The sequence below is a fragment of the Corythoichthys intestinalis genome, chromosome 4 (assembly GCF_030265065.1).
Source record: "Corythoichthys intestinalis isolate RoL2023-P3 chromosome 4, ASM3026506v1, whole genome shotgun sequence".
Taxonomy (NCBI): domain Eukaryota; kingdom Metazoa; phylum Chordata; class Actinopteri; order Syngnathiformes; family Syngnathidae; genus Corythoichthys; species Corythoichthys intestinalis.
The window spans coordinates 7,732,443-7,755,275 of NC_080398.1; the positions used below are offsets into that span (position 1 = coordinate 7,732,443).

General features: G+C 39.2%; 1 protein-coding gene across 7 annotated transcripts in view; it reads right to left on the reverse strand.

Moving 5' to 3' along the window:
* syngap1b (synaptic Ras GTPase activating protein 1b) overlaps positions 1–22,833 on the reverse strand; it is an 86,468-nt gene that overhangs the window by 38,582 nt on the left and 25,053 nt on the right. For all 7 annotated transcript variants that reach the window (XM_057833686.1, XM_057833685.1, XM_057833687.1 and 4 more), the window contains 13 exons: positions 20,913–21,097; positions 20,145–20,253; positions 16,905–16,996; positions 16,104–16,225; positions 15,453–15,606; positions 15,287–15,385; positions 11,986–12,225; positions 10,408–10,755; positions 7,054–7,198; positions 6,823–6,967; positions 6,178–6,414; positions 2,148–2,349; positions 1,899–2,077 (listed from right to left, as the gene is read on the reverse strand). In XM_057833686.1, coding sequence (XP_057689669.1) covers positions 1,899–2,077; positions 2,148–2,349; positions 6,178–6,414; positions 6,823–6,967; positions 7,054–7,198; positions 10,408–10,755; positions 11,986–12,225; positions 15,287–15,385; positions 15,453–15,606; positions 16,104–16,225; positions 16,905–16,996; positions 20,145–20,253; positions 20,913–21,097 — 2,257 coding nt within the window. The remainder of the gene's footprint in view (positions 1–1,898; positions 2,078–2,147; positions 2,350–6,177; positions 6,415–6,822; positions 6,968–7,053; positions 7,199–10,407; positions 10,756–11,985; positions 12,226–15,286; positions 15,386–15,452; positions 15,607–16,103; positions 16,226–16,904; positions 16,997–20,144; positions 20,254–20,912; positions 21,098–22,833) is intronic.

Sequence of the window (22,833 nt, forward strand, 5' to 3'; positions counted from 1 at the left end):
GACCTAGGAATGCCCTAAAAAGAACAGGAAGTGACTGATAAATGCCGAAAAATTCAATAGGGAGTGACTCGAAATGAACAGGAAGTGACTTGGATATGCCCCCCAAAAACTAGGATGTGACCCAAAATGAACAGGAAATGACCCAGAACTGTCAAAGCAATAGGAATGCCCCAACATCAAAAGGAAGTGACCCGGTAACACCCAAAATGAACAGGAAATGACCCATAAATACCCCAAAACAAATAAGAAGCGACCCACATTGAAGAGGAAGTGACCCAGAAATGTCAAAGCAATAGGAATGACTGTTTTCTGAAATTTCCGAGATCGCGGTGAGTCAGCAACCAGGCACACTTTTGCTCAATAGACGATGTTTATTGATTAGAAAATGCAGAATAAATTAGATTTACTGATTACAATCCCACAAGAGCAAGCAACAAGCATCAAAAACAAGCATAACAAGGGTAACGATGACGCTAGATTGATTTTGTCAATCCCAGAATCCCCGCGCTACCGTTACAGCACAACCCGGTGTTCCTTGGCAATGAAAATCACTTACCGTGACAAATGAGCGGGAGCCAACGCTCCGGTAAGGTGGCGAAGGAACAAAGCCAGGCGATCCGTACGTGACCCGCTTGCGGACTTCACGTACGGATCGCCCAGCTTTGTCATTTTGCCGCTTTACCGGAGTGTTGGCTTCCCGCTCATTTGTCACGGTAAGCGATTTTCATTGCTAAGGGACATCTTGTTGTGCTGTAACGGTAACGCGGGGATTCTAGGATTGACAAACTCAAATCTAGCGTGATCGTTAGCGTTTCTTATGCTTGTTGCTTGCTCTTGTGGGATTGTAATCAATAAATCTAATTTATTCCGCATTTTCTAATCAATAAACATCGTCTATTGAGCAAAAGTGTGCCTGGTTGCTGACTCACCGCGAACCCGGAAATTTGGGAAAACAATGACCCGACACCAAAAAGAAGTGACTCGGGAACCTGGCTAAAAAGAACGCAAAGTGACTCGAAATGAACAGGAGGTGACTTGGATATGCCCCAAAATAAACAGGAAGTGACCCAGAAATGTAAAATCAAGAGGAATGTCCCAACATCAAGAGGAAGTGGCTCAGGCATGCCCTAAAAAGAACAAAAAGTGACTGATTAATGCCCAAAAATCAATAGGAAGTGACTCAAAATAAACTGAAAGTGACATGGATACCCCCCAAAATCAATAGGAAGTGACCCAGAAATGTCAAAACAATAGGAATGCACCAACATCAAAAGGAAGTGACCCGGTAACACCCAAAATGAACAGGAAATGACCCATAAATACCCCAAAACAAATAAGAAGCGACCCACATTGAAGAGGAAGTGACCCAGAAATGTCAAAGCAATAGGAATGCCCCAACATAAAAAAGAAGTGACTTGGGAATCTGGTTAAAAAGAACTCAAAGTGACTCGAACTGAACAGGAAGTGACTTGGATATGCCCCAAAATAAACAGGAAGTGACCCAAAAATGTCAAATCAAGAGGAATGTCCCAAAATCAAGAGGAAGTGGCTCAGGCATGCCCTAAGAAGAACAAAAAGTGACTGATTAAAGCCCAAAAATGAATAGGAAGTGACTCAAAATGAACTGGAAGTGACCAAAATCAATAGGAAGTGACTCGAAATGATCAGGGAGTGACTTGAAGATGCCCCAAAATCAATATGAAGTGACCTAGAAATGTCAAATCATTCCAAATGCACCAACATCAAGAGGAAGTGACCTAGGAATGCCCCAAAAAGAACAGGAAGTGACTGACAAATGCCCCAAAATCAATAGGAAGTGATTCAAAATGAACAGGAAGTAACTTGGCAATGCCCCAAAATTAGCAGGAAGCAACTAAGCGAGCAGTTTGGACCATTACCTGTTGAGGTCCCTCATGACGAGGTTGTGGAAGTCGGAGGAGCCCTGGCGGTCGAAGGCGGGTCGGGACGGGGGTCGCTCTGCTTGGTGGCTGGGTTGCCGCTGGAGGTGCGGGTTCCGCAGCGCCACGCTGATGTCGTTCAGGAGGCGCGGCAGAGGGCCCAGCTTGACGATGGCGTCCTGCGCCGAAACAAAGATTCCCTGTTTGCGGTCGGTCGGCCACGGGAGGCCGGTCCTCTCTGGACGCTACCTTGCCCAGCTGTGCCACCGCCTCCCACAGGAGGCCGTGCAGCACGGAGAGCTCGCGTCCTAGGTCCACGTAGCCCTCGAAGGCGCCGGCGTTTCCCGCGCCGTCGGCGTTGGACACGTCGTAGAGGAAGTGCTGCATGGAGCCCCATTCCAGCTCCACAAACTCGTTCATGAAGCACATGTGGTCCTCCTTCACGCCGAACCTGAGTGGCAAAATAGCAAATGTCCGCGCTTTCTTTGGCTCTGTCACCCAAAAAGCCTTTGACAACAAATGGGGAGACGCTAACAATAAATGCAGCAAAATTTCCTGAAAAAAAAAAACCTCAAAAGATAACAAAAAAGTCATAAGTACAGCAAATTTTACAAAAAAAAACATTCTAAATTTTAGAGGAAAAACACCTTTTACCCCCCGAAAAAATCTCAAATTGGAGAAAAAAATCTCTAAAATTTAAAACTAATAGCACTCCAAAAATTGACTGCAAATACAACAAAATCTGCTCTAAAATGATCAAATCTCACCAAATACAAAATTTAAAAATTGAAAAGAAAAATGAACCTTTTAAACAAAAATTATCTAAATTTAACAAAAAAAAATTTTTTTTTACTATACACACACATACATATATATATATATATATATATATATATATATATATATATATATATATATATATATGTAACAAAGTCAAAAGTACTACAAATTTGACAAAAAAAAAAAAAAAACCTTCTACAGTTTAGAGGAAAGAAAACAATTTTACTGCCCAAAAATCTAAGAATGAAAAACAGAATTAAGATAAACCCTTCTAAATTTCACAGAGGAAAACAACTTTATAAAAATTAAAATGAAAAAAATTGACACCCTAAAAAATCTAAGAATCAAGGCATAATTTGGGAAAAAAGTCTTTAAAATTTGACACAAAAAAAATTCTAAAAACTGACTTCCAATACAGTAAACCTTGCTCCAAAATGATCAAATCAGACCAAACACAAAGAAAAAAAAATATAAAATGAAAACAATACATTTTTAGACCAAATATCCAAATTTAACAAATATATTTTTGAAACTACATTAAAAAAAAAACAAAAGTACTACAAATTTGACAAAAATAACATTCAACCGCACCCCCCCTCCAAAAAAATCTAACCATCTAAAAAATTATATATATATATCGACAAAAATCAAGGCAAAATTAATTTTTTTTTTTTTTTAATAACATTTGACACTAAAAAACCCACCGAAAATTGGCTTCAAATACAGAAAACTTTGCTCTAAAATTATAAAATCTGACCCAACACAAAATTTTAAAAAATATTGGTTAAACAAAAACATTTTTTCAATTATCCGAATTTAACAAAAACATTTTAAACTAAATAAAAAAAAAACAATGTACTACAAATTTGACAAAGACAAAATTCTTAAGTTTAGAAGGAAAAAAAAACAACCATTTATGCCCCCAAAAATCTAACCATTAGAAAAGGAGAACAAGGAACATCTAAAAAAAAATATCAACAAAAATCAAGGCAAAATTTGAGAAAAAAATGATCAAAATCTGACTATCATTAAAATATGACACTAACAAAACTGCAAAATCTGCCCCAGAAGTATAAAATGTGATCCCACAAGAAATTAAAAAGAAAAAAAAATTGCAAAAGGAAAATGACCCCAAAAAAAGCAAAAATTATCCAAATTTAACTAAGACATGTAATATCTGTAATTGTTTAAAATATATACATATATTAGGGCTGTAATTAATCGCAATTCAACCCATCTCTAAAATATGCCATATTTTCTGTAAAATATTGTTGGAATGGAAAGATAAGACACAAGACAGACATAAACCTTCAACATACTGTACATAAGTACTGTATTTGTTTATTATAACAATAAATCCACAAGATGGCATTAACATTATTAACATTCTTTCTGTTAAAGGGATCCACGGATAGAAAGACTTGTAATTCTTAAAAGATAAATGTGAGTACAAGTTATAGTAATTTTATATTAAAACCCCTCTTAATGTTTTCGTTTTAATAAAATTTGTAAAATTTTCAATCAAAAAATAAACTAGTAGCTCGCCATTGTTGACATCGCTGAGCAGTGACCTCACACGTGTTCCCTGCCGTTTTTCCACAGTGTCTTTAACTACATAAGGTAGTGATTGAAATACACCACAAGGTGTCAATAGCGAGAATTAGAGATCTAGCCAAGGCAAAGTCTGAGTGAGTTTTATGTGTATTTTGCATAGCGTTTTTGATTGGGAATGCCAGTTCTCGTTGCATTGAGCGCTTTTCTTTTTGTGAACATTATTTTTGTTGTGCTTTCACTAAATGATACTGTAGCGACTTAACTGTTCCGCCCAAATGCAGGATGGGAAGTTGGGCAACCATGACTGTCAGTGGTGGCTGCAAATGGTATACAGTATGTTCTGCGTTGTGTTCAATTAGGCGTGTTAAGAAAAAGATCGTCTCTTGCTCTGCACAAATGCATGATGGGAAGTTGGGCAACCATAACTGTTAGTAGTGGCTGCCAAAGCTTAAGCCAATTAAAGGCGCGGTCCAATGAACGCCTGTGTCCACTCGCATTTTTCTGCTTTTTCGCTCTCAATGTGCTAAAAAGAGGTCATTGTAAACTGTTTGAGACAACGCATTAACTGTGTCAAATATTTTAACGTGATTAGTTAAAACAATTAATTACCGCATGTTAACGCGATAAATTTGACATATATATATATATATATATATATATATATATATTAGGGCTGTCAAACAATTAAAATTTTTAATCGAGTTAATTACAGCTTAAAAATTAATTAATTGCAATTAATCGCAATTCAAACCATCTATAAAATATGCCATATTTTTCTGTAAATTATATATATTTTCTGTAATATAAATTGTTGGAATGGAAAGATAAGACACAAGATGGATATATACATTCAACATAAGGTACATAAGGACAACTATGTATTTAACTATAACTATGTATTTAAACTAGCTTTTAACTTATAATTATTTTCTTTGTTTTGTTCTGTTCACGTTGTTTGCTGTTTCTGTTCCTACTGTAAAGCGTCTTTGAGCATTGGTAAAAGCACTCTACAAATAAAATGTATTATTATTTTTATTATTATTATTATAAGGACTGTAGTGGGCATTTCACTCTACTGTAATTTAAATCTGTCTATGCTGTCCTCACTCCAAAGCGTCTACTTTTTCCAAAACTAGACAGCTAGTGAACGACTCCTTAATAATCAGACTTCTTCCTTTTTCATCTGATTTATTAATAAAATGGCCTCAAACCATTGTCCTCTTTAGACCGTCGTAAAACTACAAACAAAAAAAAAAGTACACAAGCATTGCATTAGCAACAACGTTAGCTTAGCACGCTATACAGGTTCACTAAACATAAACAAAAAGCGTCTCATACAAAAAATAGAACATTTCGCTTACTAACATAATATGTACATTCTTTACAACAACCATACTTCCGGACAATTCTTGTCCAAGGATCATATAAGCACAACATTACAACGTAGGCGTCAGCCCGAGACGTCGTGCAGCCATATTGAACTGGCAAGAAAGCAATAAACCATGTCGCAAAGCGACCACAAGAGTTCGCTGTTAGACAGCACAAAAAACCTTGCTGTGAAAGGCAGAATACTGTCTGAGCGGGACATGTGCGTTAATTGCGTCAAATATTTTAACGTGATTAATTTAAAAAAGTAATTACCGCGCGTTAACGTGATAATTTTGACAGCCCTAATATATATATATATATATATATATATATATATATATATATATAAAAACAACAAAAATTTGACCCCTCTACCATCGAAAAGTTCCAGATTTGACTAAAAATAAAATTGGACTTCGAATCCGCACCCAAAACCGAGCTGCTTTTGTCCAAATGAAGCTCCACAACTCACGTCGACATAGTTTCTTCCTCGGCACCAAGGTGCTTACAGTTTGCGTTTGCTACCGGGACAAAAAAAGCCCCCCCTCCCCCCTCCCTAAAAAAATTAAAAACCTACTTGGAAAAGTTGGCGAGGTTCTGCAGCACTTTGGCGATGAGCGTGAGGGTTCTACTGGTCTGCTCGTCGGGATATTCCTGCGTCAGGTTGAAGAGTGACGGCGACATGATGGCGGGACACAGGAAGCGCAGGAAGAGCGAGCCGCTGATCAGGCGCTCGGCGATGTCCTCGCGCCCGCGCTCGGCACAGCGCACGCGCCACGACGCGAACACCTCCTTCAGCTCGCGGGGGAACACGCTGCCACCGCAAATAAGCAATCAAACAGGAAATTGAGGAAAATATCCCCAAAAAATAGATTAGAACAGTTGCGCTCACAATTTTTTTGTTCCAAGATCGAGTAATTTCAAGGAGACAACCTCTGGACATCTAGCTTTTTTTCCGAACAAATCGAACACTCCCCTCCCACTAGCAGATTAACAAAAACCAAAGTAAATTTGACAAAAAAATATCAAAAAGTAACAAAGGAACATTTTTTTCCCAAAATATGACCAAACAAAATTAAAGGGGAAAAAATCTGTAAAACAAAAATCAAAGCAATACTTAACAAAAAAATCTGGCAAACAAATAGGGGGAAAAAAATTTGACCAAAACAAAAAAAAATGTCAATTTTGCATAAGAAATACCAAATGGATGAGGGTGACTGACCATTGTGAATTGAGGATCTTGCAGAGGGCCAGCTCGCAGCACATCCTGAGGTTGGCCTGGTGGTCGGGCAGCACGGAGGGGGGCGTCCGTACGGGGTCCACCTCGCAGTTTTCCTCCGATTCGTACAAGGCGCGGATGAACTCCCCTGCGCTCGCAAAAATCCAAATCAAGCAATTTAAACCAACGTAGCGTGGCGCTAGCCCCGTCAGATGAGGTCGGGAAGGTACAAACCGATGGCGTCCTTGAGGTACTTGTGTCCGATGAGCTTGAGGTACTCTTCTATGGCTTTGGTGGCCAGCGTGTTCTCTCTGAAGATGAGGTGCTCCCGGTCGATGAATCGGTCCACCTCGCACATGGCCATGTCCGACAGGAAGTCCTGAACGGAAAGGGCTTCAAAAACAGGAAGAGCTCCACGTGTCCTTCCAATATTTTGTCAGGCTTTTGGCCGCGACTTTGACGTTGGCCGTCAGAAGCCAAAACATCTCATGAGACTGCAAGATTTTGACTTAGCTTGTTGGACTTTTCATTTTACTTTGACATATGAGACCAACTTTTCTTGAGATATCTCATAACTGTTTGACAAATCTTGTGAGATTCGACAATCTTGTCAGATATGACCTGTTTGGTAAGACTTGCACGAAACAAAAATCTCATAAGAAATTTAAATATCTCAAGAGACTTTGTAAGATTTTGACATATCTCATCAGACCAACTTTTCAGAGATATCTCATAACAGTTTGATTAATCTTGTGAAAGTTAACAATCTTGTCTGATTATGCCTATTTGGCAAGATTTTGTTAAATCTCATGAGACTATTACAGCTTGAGATTTTGACATGGCTGGTGAAACTACTACTTGGATTTGGAGTTTGATATATTATCGCGAGAAATTGAAAATATCTCATGAGACTAAGATTTTGACATAGCATGTTAAGACTTTTCATTTTATTTTGCAATATCTCATGAGACCAACTTTTCTTGAGATATTGAGATATCTCATGAGACTTTGTAAGATTTTGACATAGATTGTTGGACTTCTCATTTTACTTTGACGTATCTCATGAAACCAACTTTTCTTGAGGTATGTCATAACGGTTTGACAAATCTTGTGAGATTTAACAATCTTGTCAGATATTACCTGTTTGGTAAGACTTTCATGAAACAGAAAAATTTCATGAGAAATGGAAATATCTCATGAGACTAAGATTTTGACATATCTTGTTGGACTTCTCATTTTACTTTTACATATCTCATTAGATTGAACAATCTTGTCAGATTATACCTCTTTGATAAGACTTTCACTAAACAGAAAAATCTCATGAGAAATTGAAATTTCTCTTGAGACTAAGATTTTGACGTATCTTGTTGGACTTCTTATTTTACTTTGACATATGTTAAGAGACCAGCTTGTCTTCAAATATCTCATCACCGTTTGGCAAGTCTCGTGAGTTTTAAAAATCTTGTCAGATTATACATATTTGGTAAAATTTTTGTTAAACCTCAAGAGACTTTTACATCTTGAGAGTTCGACATGTCTGGTCAAACTACTACTTGGATTTGGAGTTTGATATATTATTGTGAGGAATTGAAAATATCTCATGAAACTTTGTAAGATTTTGACATATGTTCTTGCACTTGTCATTTTACTTTGACATATCTCATGAGACCAACTTTTCTTGAGATATCTCATAACAGATTGACAAATCTGGTGCGATTTAACAATATTGTCAGATTATACCTATTTGCCATATCTCATGAGACCAACCTTTTTAGAGATATCACATAACTCTGACAAATCTTGTGAGATTTAACAATCTTGTCAAATAATACTTATTTGATAAGAATTTCACGAAACAGAATTGAAATATCTCATGAGACTTTGTAAGACTTTTGACATATGTTCTTGCACTTGTCATTTTAATTTGACATATCTCATGAGACCAACTTTTCTTGAGATATCTCTTAACAGATTGACAAATCTGGTGCGATTTAACAATATTGTCAGATTATACCTATTTGCCATATCTCATGAGACCAACCTTTCTAGAGATATATAACGCTGATAAAGCTTGTGAAATTTAACAATCTTGTTAGATAATATTTATTTCATAAGAATTTCACGAAACAGAATTGAAATATCTCATGAGACTTTGTAAGATTTTTGACATATGTTCTTGCACTTGTCATTTTACTTTGACATATCTCATGAGACCAACTTTTCTTGAGATATTTCATAACCAAATCTTGTGAGATCTAACAATCTTGTCAGATTATACCTATTTGGTAAGACTTTCACAAGACAGAAAAATCTCACGATACTTTAAGAGGTATAGGTATGTCGTCTGATTTGACATGTCTTGAAATTATTTTATGAAAATTCAACTTTGAAAAATGTAGTGAGACCTCGACCCATCTTGTGAGACTTGGACAAATCTCATGAGACTTTAACATCTTTTGGCTAAAACTACTACTTGGATTTGGAGTTCATGTGAGGCTTCAAAAAATCTTGAGCGATGACTACACGACAGTAAAAAAAATTTCGAGAGGAACTGAAATATCTCATGAGACTTTGGAAGATTTTGACAAATCTTGTGGGACATTTCATAAGAATTCAACTTGACATATATCATGAGACTTCATTTTCATTTCATGAGACTTTGACGTAAAGCGTCCCGTGCCTTGTGGCAGATAACGTGAGACTGCTGCTCAGATTTGGAGATAGCAATAACAATTCTGGTGAGAAAATCTCCATATTTGTTGGTCCAACGAGAAGGCTTCTCTATGGGGCTCCAAAACTTGATCATCTAAGCTAGCGTTAGTCAGCAAGAATTCGCGGTATCAACTACCAAAACTTGATTATTCAGGCTAGCCGTTGCCAACAGGAATTGGCGGTAACTAGTGAGAGCTGGGGATAACTCGCAGGAGATGGCGATAACAAAACCTTGATCATTCAAGCTAACAAGAGCAAGTGGGAGCTAGCAGTAGCTAGCAGGAATTGGCGCTATTAGTGGAAGCTGGCAGTAACTGGTCGGAGCTAACGATAGCTAGCAGGAGCAATTGTCAAAATTTGATCATTCAAGGAAGCTAGCGGGAACTGGCAGTAGCTAGCAGGAATTGGTGGTAATTAGTGGGAGCTGGCTGTATGTACTGGGTAGCTCGCAGAAATTTGTGGTACCTAGCAGTAGCTAGCTGTAGCTAGAAGGAATTAGCATTAACTAGCAGTAGCTAGCAGGAATTGGCGGTAACTAGCGGGAGCAATTGCCTAGATTTGATCATTCAAGCTAGAGGAAACAAATGGGAATTGGCACTGACTAACAGGAGCTAGCAAGAGCAATTTCAGATTTTGTGAGACTCCTGCTCAGATTTGGAGATAATTCATGAGATTTTGTGGGACAATTCTGGTGAAAAAATCTCCATATTTGGTGATCCGAAGAGAAGGCTTCTCTACGGCCCTCTAAAACCCTCTAAATCATTCAAGCTAGCGGTAGCTAGTGGGAATTGGCGATAAATTGCAGGAGCACGTGGTGAGAAATCTTCACATTTGGTGGTCCAACGAGAAGGCTTTTCTCGGAGGAGGTCTTGGTACCTTGGCTTTTCCGGTGCTCTGCAGAATGTGCACCAGGGCACAGGCCACCTCCTCTTTACTCTTGACGCTGAGCACGGGCTCCAAAACGGCGCAGAGGGTGCGGTAGTTGTTGGTGACGTACTCGGCGAACTCCTTGTAGAGCTCCATGGGCAGGATGTTCATGGTCTGGAAGCGCGACTTGAGGCGCAAGGAGGCGTTGATGATCTTGCCGCCGCCGCCGCCCACGCCCACTCCCGCCCCCTTGGTCAGGACGCTGGGCTGGATGACGGGGTACCACTGCTCCACGAACTGACGCCCCGTGATGCTGGAGATGGGGATGCTCACCAGCCCTAAATAGGTGCTTTTTTCCTACAACAAAACGCAAAACGTCTGTTTGGACCGGGGGCGGAAATACATTCAAAAAGAATAGCAGTTAAAAGGAGAATATTGATTGCGGGTTTTATGCAATTGTGTTTTTTTAAATATATTTTTAATATTGTAGACAAGTAATTATTAAATTTTTTTTTATTTTTTTTTAAGATTTACTTAAACATAATTCCTCAAATTTAAAAAAAATGTAAAAAAGAATAAATAAAAGAATAAATGAACCACTGATGTTGATAGACATCCACACCTTTTGGTATCGGAGGATTTTTAGTGGAAAAATAATAAATATAAAGGAATACAAACAGCTCTAAAAGATCCTTTAGTAAGTTTTCACAATAAAAAAATAAATAAATAAATATAAGAAAATATAGAGTTAAAATAGTTGAAACTTTTAATTTTTTTCAATCTAATTGTTTATTATTTTTAATTAAATTTTATTTGATTTAATCTTTTTAAATTCTAATTTATAATTGAATTTTAATTTTTTGAATTCAATTCATTTTTATTTTATTTATTTACTATTTTATTTATGATTTTATTATTTTATTTTAATTAAATTTAATCAAATTTAATCAAATTTACTTACAAGATTAATAACTTTTAATTTTTAATTTAAATTCAAATGTTTCTTAAATGTCTTTTGATTTAATTTATAATTTAATTTCCTTTTTTCAAATCTAATTTATTTATTTATTATCTTATTTATGATTCTATTTATTATTTTATATCTAATAACATTTATTCTATTTTTTTTCTAATTTCTAATTTAAATTAAAAATTTTCAAAAAAATTAAAAAATTAAATTTATAATTTTTTTTAAATTACATTTTTACCATAACATTTTCAACAGTTTTAAAAAAATCTTAGAAAATGAGATATCAACAGGATGTGACCCACAAATGTCCCATAATAAACAGGACGTAATACAAAATGTGTGAAGTGACCCAGAAATGTCCAAAATCAACACTAAGTGACTTGGTATTGAACCTAAATCATCAGGAAGTGACCCAAAAATCTACAGGAATTAGACAAAAATCAAAAGGAAAGAGACTAATGTGACTGGGAATGAAAAATAATATTTAAAATACAATTATTATTCATAAGGAAAATGATAACACATTAAAGAAGATAACAAACATAACTTTAATATCGGTAATTAACTGAGCAAAATTAGCCACTTGCGCTATCGAAGGATATGACGAGGTGGCTCACCTTGCGTCTTTTCTTGTCAGTCTCCTTGTAGAGGTGCAGGCGTAGGTTTCGCACGGCGGGCAGGTTGTTGAATTCAAAGTGCTCCCCCCAGAAGACGGTGTCGGTGCGCGGCTTGCTGGTGGTGCGCGCGTACAGCATGTCGTCAAGGCACAGCTCGCAGTAGTAGCGCTTCTTGGCGGGCAGCTCTCGCGCCTCGATGATCCACAGCTTCAGCACGTTGTCCACGCGGCGGCTGTTGTCCTGTTGTCAACAAAGACGAAAACATTGACTCAATGGCAGGATTAACCAGAAAGTAACAGCAAGTGACCAGGAAATGCCCTGAAGTCAACAGGAAGTGATTGAAAATGAACACAAAGTGACTCTAGATGGCCCAAAATGAACAGGAAGAGAACAATATCATCATGAAGTCACCCAGAAATGGCCCAACATAACAGGAAGTCACCCTTAGTGACCTGGGAAGGCATCAAACATGAACAGGACGTGACCTGGAACTGCCTCAAAGTGAACAGGTTCAGTGATTCAAAATGGACATGAAGTGACCCGGTATGACCCAAAATGAAAAGGAATTCTTCAACATCAACATGGAGTCAGTCAGGAATGGGCCAAAATAAAAGGCCCAGGACCCAGAAACTCCCTTAAGTGAACGGGAAATGATTCAAAATCAACATGAAGTGATCTGGGGATGGCCTAACATGAACAGGACCTGACCATTATGAATAGAAGATCACCCGGGAATGCAGCATAAATGAATAGGAAGTGACCTGGAAATGCCTTAAAGTCAACCGGAATTAATTCAAAATGAACATGACGTGACCTCGGATGAAGGAAAATGACAAGAAACTGACAAATATTAACATGAAGTAACCTAGGAATGGCCCAACATAAACAGCAAGTAACCTAGAAACTCCTGGAAGTGAACCTGAATTGATTAAAAATTAACATGAAGTGACCTGGGAACGGCCTAACATGAACAGGAACCGACCATTATGAATAATAGGTCACCCGGGAATGCACCAAAAATGAACAGGAAGTGGCCTGGAAATGCCCAGAAGTCAACAGGAAGTGATTCAAAATTAATATGATGTGACCTGGGGTTGACTCAAAATGACAAGAAAGTGACCAATATCAACATGGAGTAAGCCCAGGAATGGCCCAAAATAAACTGCAAGGGACTGAGAAACTAACTAAAGTCAACGGGAATTGATTTAAAATTAACACGAAGTGACCTGGGGATGGCCTAACATGAACAAAAATGGATAATTATGAATAGGAAGTGACCCGGGAATGCAAAAATCATGAAGTGACCTAGAAATGCCCTAAAGTCAATAGGAAGTGATTCAAAATGAACATGAAGTGACCTAGGGATGGCCTCAAATGACAAGGAAGTGACCAGTATCAACATGGAATCACCCAGGAATGGCCCAAAATAAAAAGCAACTCACAAAAGTCAACAAGAAATGATTCAAAATTAACATGTGACGTGGAGAGGGCCTCACATTACCAGGTTCTGACGATAATGAATAGAAGATCATCCAGAAATACACCAAAAATTAACAGGAGGTCAACTGGAAATGCCTTAAAGTCAACAGGAAGTGATTCAAAATAAACATGAAGTGACCTAGAGATGACCTCAAATGACTAGAAAGTGACCAATATCAACATGGAATCACCCGGGAATGGCCCAAAATAAACAGCAACTCACAAAAGTCTACAGGAAATGATTCAAAATTAACATGAAGTGACCTGGAGAGGGCCTCACATTAACAAAAACTGACGATAATGAATAGAAGGTCACCCAGATATGCACCAAAAATTAACAGGAAGTGATTCAAAATGAACATGAAGTGACCTGGGGATGACCCGAAATTACTAATATCACCCAGGAATGGCCCAAAATAAACAGCAAGTCACCCAGAAACTCCCTAAAGTCAACAGAAATTGTTTCAAAATTAACATGAAGTGATCTGGGGAAGGCTTAACATGAACAGGAACCGCCCACTATGAATAGGTCACCCGGGAATGCACGAAAAATGAACAGGAAGTGACCATGAAATGCCCTAAAGTCAACAGGATGTGATTACAAATGAACATGAAGTGACCTAGGGATGACCTCAAATGACAAGGAAGTGACCAATATCAACATGGAATCACCCAGGAATGGCCCAAAATAAACAGCAACTCGCAAAAGTCAACAGGAAATGATTCAAAATTAACATGAAGTGACCTGGGGAGGACCTCACATTAACAGGAACTGACAGTAATAAATAGGCGGTTACCCAGAAATGCACCAAAAATTTACAGGAAGTCAACTGGAAATGCCCTAAAGTCAACAGGAAGTGATTCAAAATAAACATGAAGTGACCTGGGGATGACCCAAAATTTACAAGGAAATGACTAATATCAACTTGAAGTCACCTAGGAATGGCCCAAAATAAACAGCAAGTCACCCAGAAACTCCCTAAAGTCAACAGAAATTGTTTCAAAATTAACATGAAGTGATCTGGGGAAGGCTTAACATGAACAGGAACCGCCCACTATGAATAGGTCACCGGGGAATGCACGAAAAATGAACAGGAAGTGACCATGAAATGCCCTAAAGTCAACAGGATGTGATTACAAATTAACATGAAGTGACCTAGGGATGATCTCAAATGACAAGGAAGTGACCAATATCAACATGGAATCACCCAGGAATGGCCCAAAATAAACAGCAACACACAAAAGTCAACAGGAAATGATTCAAAATTAACATGAAGTGACCTGGGGAGGGCCTCACATTAACAGGAACTGACGATAATGAATAGAAGGTCACCCAGAAATGTTTACAAAAATTAACAGGAAGACAACTGGAAATGCCCTAAAGTCAAGAGGAAGTGATTCAAAATGAACATGAAGTGACCTGGGGATGACCCGAAATTACTAATATCAACTTGAAGTCACCCAGGAATGGCCCAAAATAAACAGCAAGTCACCCAGAAACTCCCTAAAGTCAACAGAAATTGTTTCAAAATGAACATGAAGTGGTCTGGGGATGGCTTAACATGAACAGGAACCGCCCATTATGAATAGGTCACCCGGGAATGCACAAAAAATGAACAGGAAGTGACCTTGAAATGCCCTAAAGTCAACCAGAAGTAATTAAAAATGAACATGAAGTGACCCAGGGGATTCAAAATGAGCATGAAGTGACCTGGGGATGACCCAAAATGATCAGGAAGTGACCATTATTAAGAAGTGACCCAGGAATTCACATACAATGAATGGCTTTGGATTGTTTTTTTATTTGGGGGTCTCCCCTCACCTTGTTGGGCTTGACGGCTCTCTGCAAGTTCTCGATCCACTTGTCTCTCTCGGCCGCCGAGCGACACGCGAAGCACTTGGTCCCCGACGCGGTGGTCACCTGGGGCGGCGCCGACGGTCAGCGTGGTCTAGTGTTTCTCTGCCAGGCTAGGTCGGTCCGGGCTCACCTCGAAGCAGTACTCCTGGCCGAGGATGCTGGAGTGGACCGGCTTGATGACGGCGTCCTCGTCCAGCGTCAGGTCCAGCGCCTCGGCCGCGCCGCTGGGCGACAGCAGCGACTCGTGCGAGTGCGACTCCTTGAAGCTTTGCATCAAACGAGTCCTGCCCGAGTGCAAGAATAGGAGTTCGAGTTGATTAGCTGCCGGCCATCTTGGAACAGGAGACTTGAATGCTAGCATGTGTAAGGTTCAAATACTCGTTGGCCGCTACGGCTAAGCCACATGGACCGGGAGGATGGGTTGCCATCGAACAGCAAACAGTTAAAAATATTCTGTGTCTATCCAGCCATCCTTTTTTTTAACTACATTTAAAAAAAAAAAAATGTTTATGATTTTTTAACAGTAAATTTCTGTAATAGAAACAGTAAATAACATCCAAATGGATTGGACGTGGACTGCCATCAATGGTGGCCAAAGCGGTAGCTAGCAGTGGCAATGTCCAAAACTTGATATTTTAAGCTAGCAGGAGCTAACGATAACAATTGCCAAAACTTGATCATTCAAGCTAGTGTTAGCCGTGAATGGCAGCCAATGAGTTTGAATCTTCGGTTTAATTTTTTTCCCAGTGTATGTTCAGGATGTAGCAGCGGCGCCACACACCTGTCCTGGTCGGCACTGCGGAAGCGGGGCAGGATCATCTGGCGGAAACTGCTGCTGCGGTCCAGTTTGGGCTGACTCTTAGCCCTCTTGATGGAGCCCTTCAACCTCCTGCTCAGGAAACTCTGAACGACGGAAAAGATCGCAAAGATTAGCTGCGCGTCGATTTAGCGAGGGGATGTGGTGGTTTTGGCCTGCCAGTTGATGTCCAGGCTTCTTTGATCCAAAACGGGTGCAAAGTACTGTATTGAAAACGAACGCCGCCTCATTTTCCATCAGGGCAGGGTTTTCAAACCTGCAGCCCACAAGCCAATAGCGGCCCACGAGACAATATTGTGTGTTGCCCATTTGATATCCGATTGTAGCATTGGTGTTGCCTGCATCTATTTAAACTTTTAAAAAGTTTTAAAAAATGTAAATAAATACTATTTTTTTAAAATGAAAATGAGCAATATAAAGTATAAATAATTCAAAATGTCAAATGATGTCAAAAGTTATATATGTCGATTGCGAACATAACGTTAGCATTTAAAACGATGCTACTAATCGGGGAGGGGGCGGTCCACATACCTCCTCTGGGGGCAGCGATGCAATTAAGCTTCCTCCCGCCACGGGGCTGCGGGCGGCAACCCTCCGGTCTCCGCCCCGGTACGAGAATGGGAGGGAGGAGGAGGACGAGCGGGACAGGGGGAGCGACACGCAATGGGAGAGGGGAACGCGGAGGAACGGACCCGGGGTGGAGAGCGGGAAGGCGGGAGGCGGGGGCGTGCCAGCGCGGGGGCGGGAAGGCTTAGGGTTACTCACGGATTGTCGGAAGGGTTGGAGGGGGGCGTTGGGGGGGACGTCCATGCTGGGCTGCTTCCCAGTGGCGATGCTCTTCCGACGAGGTCGCTGATCTGGCGCCACAAAAAACACGTCATTGACATTCATTCATAGAATCACAAAAACTTTTCAATTATCTCCCATTCATTTTCAACCAAAAATTCTCTATTGGTGGACCCACAAAAATAATAATTAAAAAAATTACCCGTGGTGGTGATTTTTTACACCAAAATCAAGCCCATTCCCGACACTTAAAAAAAAAATAAATTCTCAACCTAACAAAAAGCCTCATTTCCGCCACTGGAAAATATATCTGCATTGAAGGGAACAGTATCTTTTCTCGTCTTTACCGATCAACTGTTTGCATTATTCAAACACACTTAATTAGGGCTGTCAAAATTATCGCGTTAACGGGCGGTAATTATTTTTTGAAATGAATCACATTAAAATATTTGACGCAATTAACGCACATGCCCCGCTCAAACAGATTAAAATGACAGCACAGTGCAATGCCAACTTGTTACTTGTGTTTTTTGGAGTTTTGTCGCCCTCTGCTGGCGCTTGGGTGCGACTGATTTTATGGGCTTAAGCACCCATGAGCATTGTGTAATTATTGACATCAACAATGGCGGGCTACTAGTTTATTTTTTGATTGAAAATTTTACTAATTTGATTAAAACGAAAACATTAAGAGGGGTTTTAATATAAAATTTCTATAATTTGTACTAACATTTATCCTTTAAGAACTACAAGTCTTTCTATCCATGGATCGCTTTATCAGAATGTTAATGCCATCTTGTTGAGTTATTGTTATAATAAACAAATACAGTACTTATGTACAGTATGTTGAATGTATACATCCGTCTTGTGTCTTATCTTTCCATTCCAACTATAATTTACAGAAAAATATGGCATATTTTATAGATAGTTTGAATTGCGATTAATTACGATTAATTAATTTTTAAGCTGTGATTAACTCGATTAAAAATTTTAATCGTTTGACAGCCCTAATATATATATATATATATATATATATATATATATATATATATATATATATATATATATATATATATAGTGTATATATATATTAAACAATTATAGATATTACATGTATTAGTTAATTTTTTTTTTACTTGCTGGTTTTTCCACTAGCGGAAACGGGCACCAGCAAGTAAAAAAATAAATAAATAAATAAATAAAATAAACACTTTTTTTTTCTTTGGCGGACATAGGTGTTTTGTTTTGTTGAGGGGGAAAAAAAGATATATATATATATATATATATATATAAAGATAAATATTTTGGGGGGGGGGGGTAGCAGGAACGGGCTTCCATACTAAGTAACTTGAAATTAACAGGAAGTTTTCCATATTCAACCAGAAGAGACAAAATTGCTGCAGGATCAACAGGAAAATCATTAGGAAATGATAAAGAATTGCTAATAATATTGATGCTAGTGTTAATGCTAAGAATAAAATTATCCATTGGTGGACCTACTAAAAAAAAAAAAAAAATACTGTAAGTGACACAAAAGACAACCTTACCTGAAATGAACCCAAGCTTCCCCTGACTCTGAGCAAGCGACTGTAAATAGGCTCTTGCCTCCCTTTTGTTCGCCCAATTAATCATGGAACAAAATAGGACATTGCATGGACGTATGGGGGGGGGGGAAGGAAGCAAAGTGCAGCGGCAACTTGACCAATTCCACCCAGCAGACAACAACATGACTTTGAAGGGGAAGGACCCAGAAACGCCTCCAAATCAACAGGAAGTGATGCAGAATATGACCCAACATATGAAGAAGTGACCCAAAATGCCCCAATAGCACCCGGCAACAACAGTAGGGCATTTTCAGGTTACTCCCTGTTCATTTTAAATAGCAAGATGATCAGAATGAAGTTCATTTTGAGCAACTTGCCATTGAAAACCAACAAGAAGTGACCTATGAACAGGACGTCAGTGGCCCGGGAATGCCCGAAAATCCACAGGAAATGATCCAAAATGCACAGGAAGTGACACTGAAATACCACAAAATGTACAGAAAGTGACGACATCAATAGGGAGTGACCTGGAAATGTCCAAAAACTAACAGGAAGTGATGCAATATCAATAGGAAGTTACTCTAAAACGTCTCAATATCAACAGGAAGTGACCCATAAACATCCCGAAAATGAACAGGAAGTGAACTCATATCGACAGGCAGTGACCTAGAATTGCTCAAAATCAAAGCGCCCTAAAATCAACAGGAAGTTACCCAAAAACAACAGGCTTTGACTTGGACCTACCACAAAATGAACAGGACGTGAGCCAGATATAAACCCCAAATTAAAAGGAAGTGACCCAAAAACAACAGGAGGGACCTCCAATTGCTCCAAAATGAGCAGGAAGTGACGCAAAAACAACAGGAAGTGACCTTGACATAGCCCAAAATGAACAGGAAGTGACGTAGAATTTCCCAAAATCAAAATGCCCTAAAATCAACAGGAAGTTAGCCCCCCAAAAAAACAACAGGATTTGACCTGGACATACCACAAAATGAACAGGAAGTGTGCTAGGAATATCCCAGGATCAACAGGAAGTGACCCCAAAACAACAGGGTATGGCCTAGAATTGCCCTAAAATTAACAGGAAGTGATCCGAAAATAACAGGAGCTACCTAGATTGCTCCAAAATCAACGGGAAGTGACCCGTACATAGCCCAAAATCAACTGGAACTGACCTAGTATTCATCAAAATGAACAGGAAGTGACCTAGAATTGCCCAAACTCAAAGTGCCCTAAAATCAACAGGAGGTTAGTTAGCCAAAAACAACAGGATTCGACTTAGACCTACCACAAAAATGAACAGGAAGTGGGCTACAAGTGTCCCAAAATGAACAGGAAGTGACCAAAAAACAACAGGAAGTGACCTAGAAATGTGCCAAAATGAACAGGAAGTGACAATAAAAAAAACCCAAAATCAACAGGAAGTAACCCAAAAACAATAGGAGATGACCCGGACATTCCCTGAAGTGACCTAGAAATGCACCAAAATGTAGAGGAAGTGAGACTGAGATTCTCCAAAATATACAAGAAGTGACCCTTAATGTATCCAAAAAATGACAAGGGAGTGACCCAAAATGAACTATTTGGCTGACGTCCAATTGACTCGGAGGACTGACTGTGAATGCTCCGGTTTCCAAGAAAAGAGGAGAAAGCGTGGACGAATGGCATGACTCACCGTGCATGTCGGGGTGCGGGCGTCCCTCAACGGGAACGCTGACCGTACGGCGTAGCAGCTTGTTCCTGTGCGACTCGGAGCGCCTCTCGCGCATCAGCAAAGGGTGAACCTGCATGTGCACGCCGCCAGAGGGAGACAAAGTGCCAAATTAGTTCTGGAATAGAAAAAAGAAAAAGTCCAGCTAAAACTGAAAAATACCAGCGTTGGCTCCCTCTTGCGGGGCTCGAAAGAATGACTGAAATGCTCCAAGTACAACAATTCACTTGTATTCAAAGATTAACATTCACTGCTTCTTTTCCAAAACTCCGGGAAAACCTCTACTTTTGAAAATGTAGTTTTTTAAAATTATGTATTTATTCCTAATATGAAAATAAAACTATTTGTATTGCATAAATAGTCATTTTATGAATTTATTTATTACTACTGTGAAAACAATGAACAAAAAAAAAAAATGATGAGGAAAAAAAAAAACATTAAAACCAAAAATAGTCACTTGCCCGACAATAAATAAATTACCATATAATTATTTTTTTCATTAAATAATAATAAAAAAATTAATTATTATTATTATTATTTTTTTTTTTAATCAAGGTGAGGAATATTCAAACAAGAACATGGGAATGATTCAGGCTACACGTTGAAAAAAAAAATGTTTAGATTATTTTGAAGTTCAACTACAAAATTGACTGCATCCCTGACGCTGACCCAAAATGGCCGACGAACTCTAACGGTTTTTACCTCTATGCAAACTTTTGGCCTTTACTCTACCTCTTCCTGGTCCAACATGTGTTGCGGCTTTGCGGGGCTCACGCGCAGACGGGCGTTCCAGCGCTCGTTGGACGGCTGCTCGTACGGGAGCCGGCTGTAGGCAGGCGGGAACCCGTGCTGCCGATACTGCTGCTGCCGATGGTGGTGGTGGTGATAGGACGGGGGGGCGATGGCACACCTTGCATCTGCGGAAGCGGTGAAAGCGCACATGTCAAAATGTTAAAAATGCTCCCGAATACACAGAAATTGACCCAGGAAATGGCTTGGAAATGTCCCAAAATTCAGGAAGTGACCCCATATTGACAGGAAGTGACCCATGGATGTCCCAAAACAAACAGGAAGTAAATAAGTGACCCCAAATCAGCAGAAAGTGATGTGCAATTGCCCAAAATGAATAGGAAGTGACCCAACATCAACAGGAAGTGATCTGGAAATGTCTAAAAAAAACTATCAGGAAATGATGTGGCATCAATAGGAAGTTACCCCAAAAGGTCCCGACAGCAATAGGACGTGACCCATAGATGTCCCAAAATCCACAGGAAGTAAAGAAGTGACCCCACGTCAACAGCAAGTGATCCGCAAATGTCCAAACAGGAAATGATGCAGTATCAATAGGAAGTTACCCATAAAGGTCTCAATATCAACAGGAAGTGACCCATAAATGTCCCAAAACGAACAGGAAATGACCTGATAGCCACAGGAAGTGGCTTTGAAATGTCCCAAAGTCAACAAGTAGTGACATACTCATGCAACAATCAACAGGAAGTGACTCATAAATGCCCCAAAATCAATAGGAAGTGACCCAACATCAGCGGGAAGTAACTTACAATGAAATATCCAAAAACTAACAGAAAATGATGACGTATCCATAGGAAGCTACCCAAAAAGGTCCCAATATCAACAGGAAGTGACCCCTAAATGTCCCAAAATTAAAAGGAAGTTACCTAATATCAACAAGAAGTAACTTATAAATGTCCCAAAACGAACAGGAAAGTACCTGAGAGCAACAGGAAGTGACCTCCACATGCCCACAATCAACAGGAACTGACCCGACATCAACAGGAAGTGATCTGTAAATGTCTAAATACTAACATGAAATGAAGCGGTATCAATAGGAAGTTACCCAAATGGGTCCCAATATCAAAAGGAAGTGACCCATAAATGGCCCAAAATCAAAAGGACGTGACCTCATATTAATAGGTAGTAACCTAGAAATGTCCCAAAATGAATAGGAAATGACCTGCTAGCATCAGGAAGTGGCCCTGAAATGTTCCAAAGTCAACAGGAAGTGACCCCCACATGCCAACAATCAACAGGAAGTGACCCAACATCAACAGGAAGCAACCTAGAAATGTCCCAAAACAAACAGGAAATGACATGACGTGAAGTGATGCGATAGCAATAGTAAGTTACCCAAAATGGACCCAATATCAACAGGATGTGATCCATAAATGTTCCAAAATTAAAAGGAAATGACCTTATATCAAGAGGAAGTAACCTTGAAATGTCCCAAAATAAACAGGATAGCAACAGAAAGTGACCTCAATATGCCAACAATCAACAGGAATTGACCCGATATCAACATGAAGTGACTCAGAAATATCTCAAAACTAACAGGAAGTGATGCAATAGCAAGAGTAAGTTACCCAAAAAGGTCCCAGTATCAACAGGAAGTAACTTATAAATGTCCCAAAACGAACAGGAAATGACCTGATAGCAATAGGAAGTGACATCCACATGCCCACATTCAACAGGAAATGGCTTGATAGCAACAGGAAATGACCTCCACATGCCCACATTCAACAGGAAGTGACGCAATAGCAAGAGTAAGTTACCCAAAAAGATCCCAATATCAACAGGAAGTAACTTATAAATGTCCCAAAACGAACAGGAAATGACCTGATAGCAACAGGAAGTGACA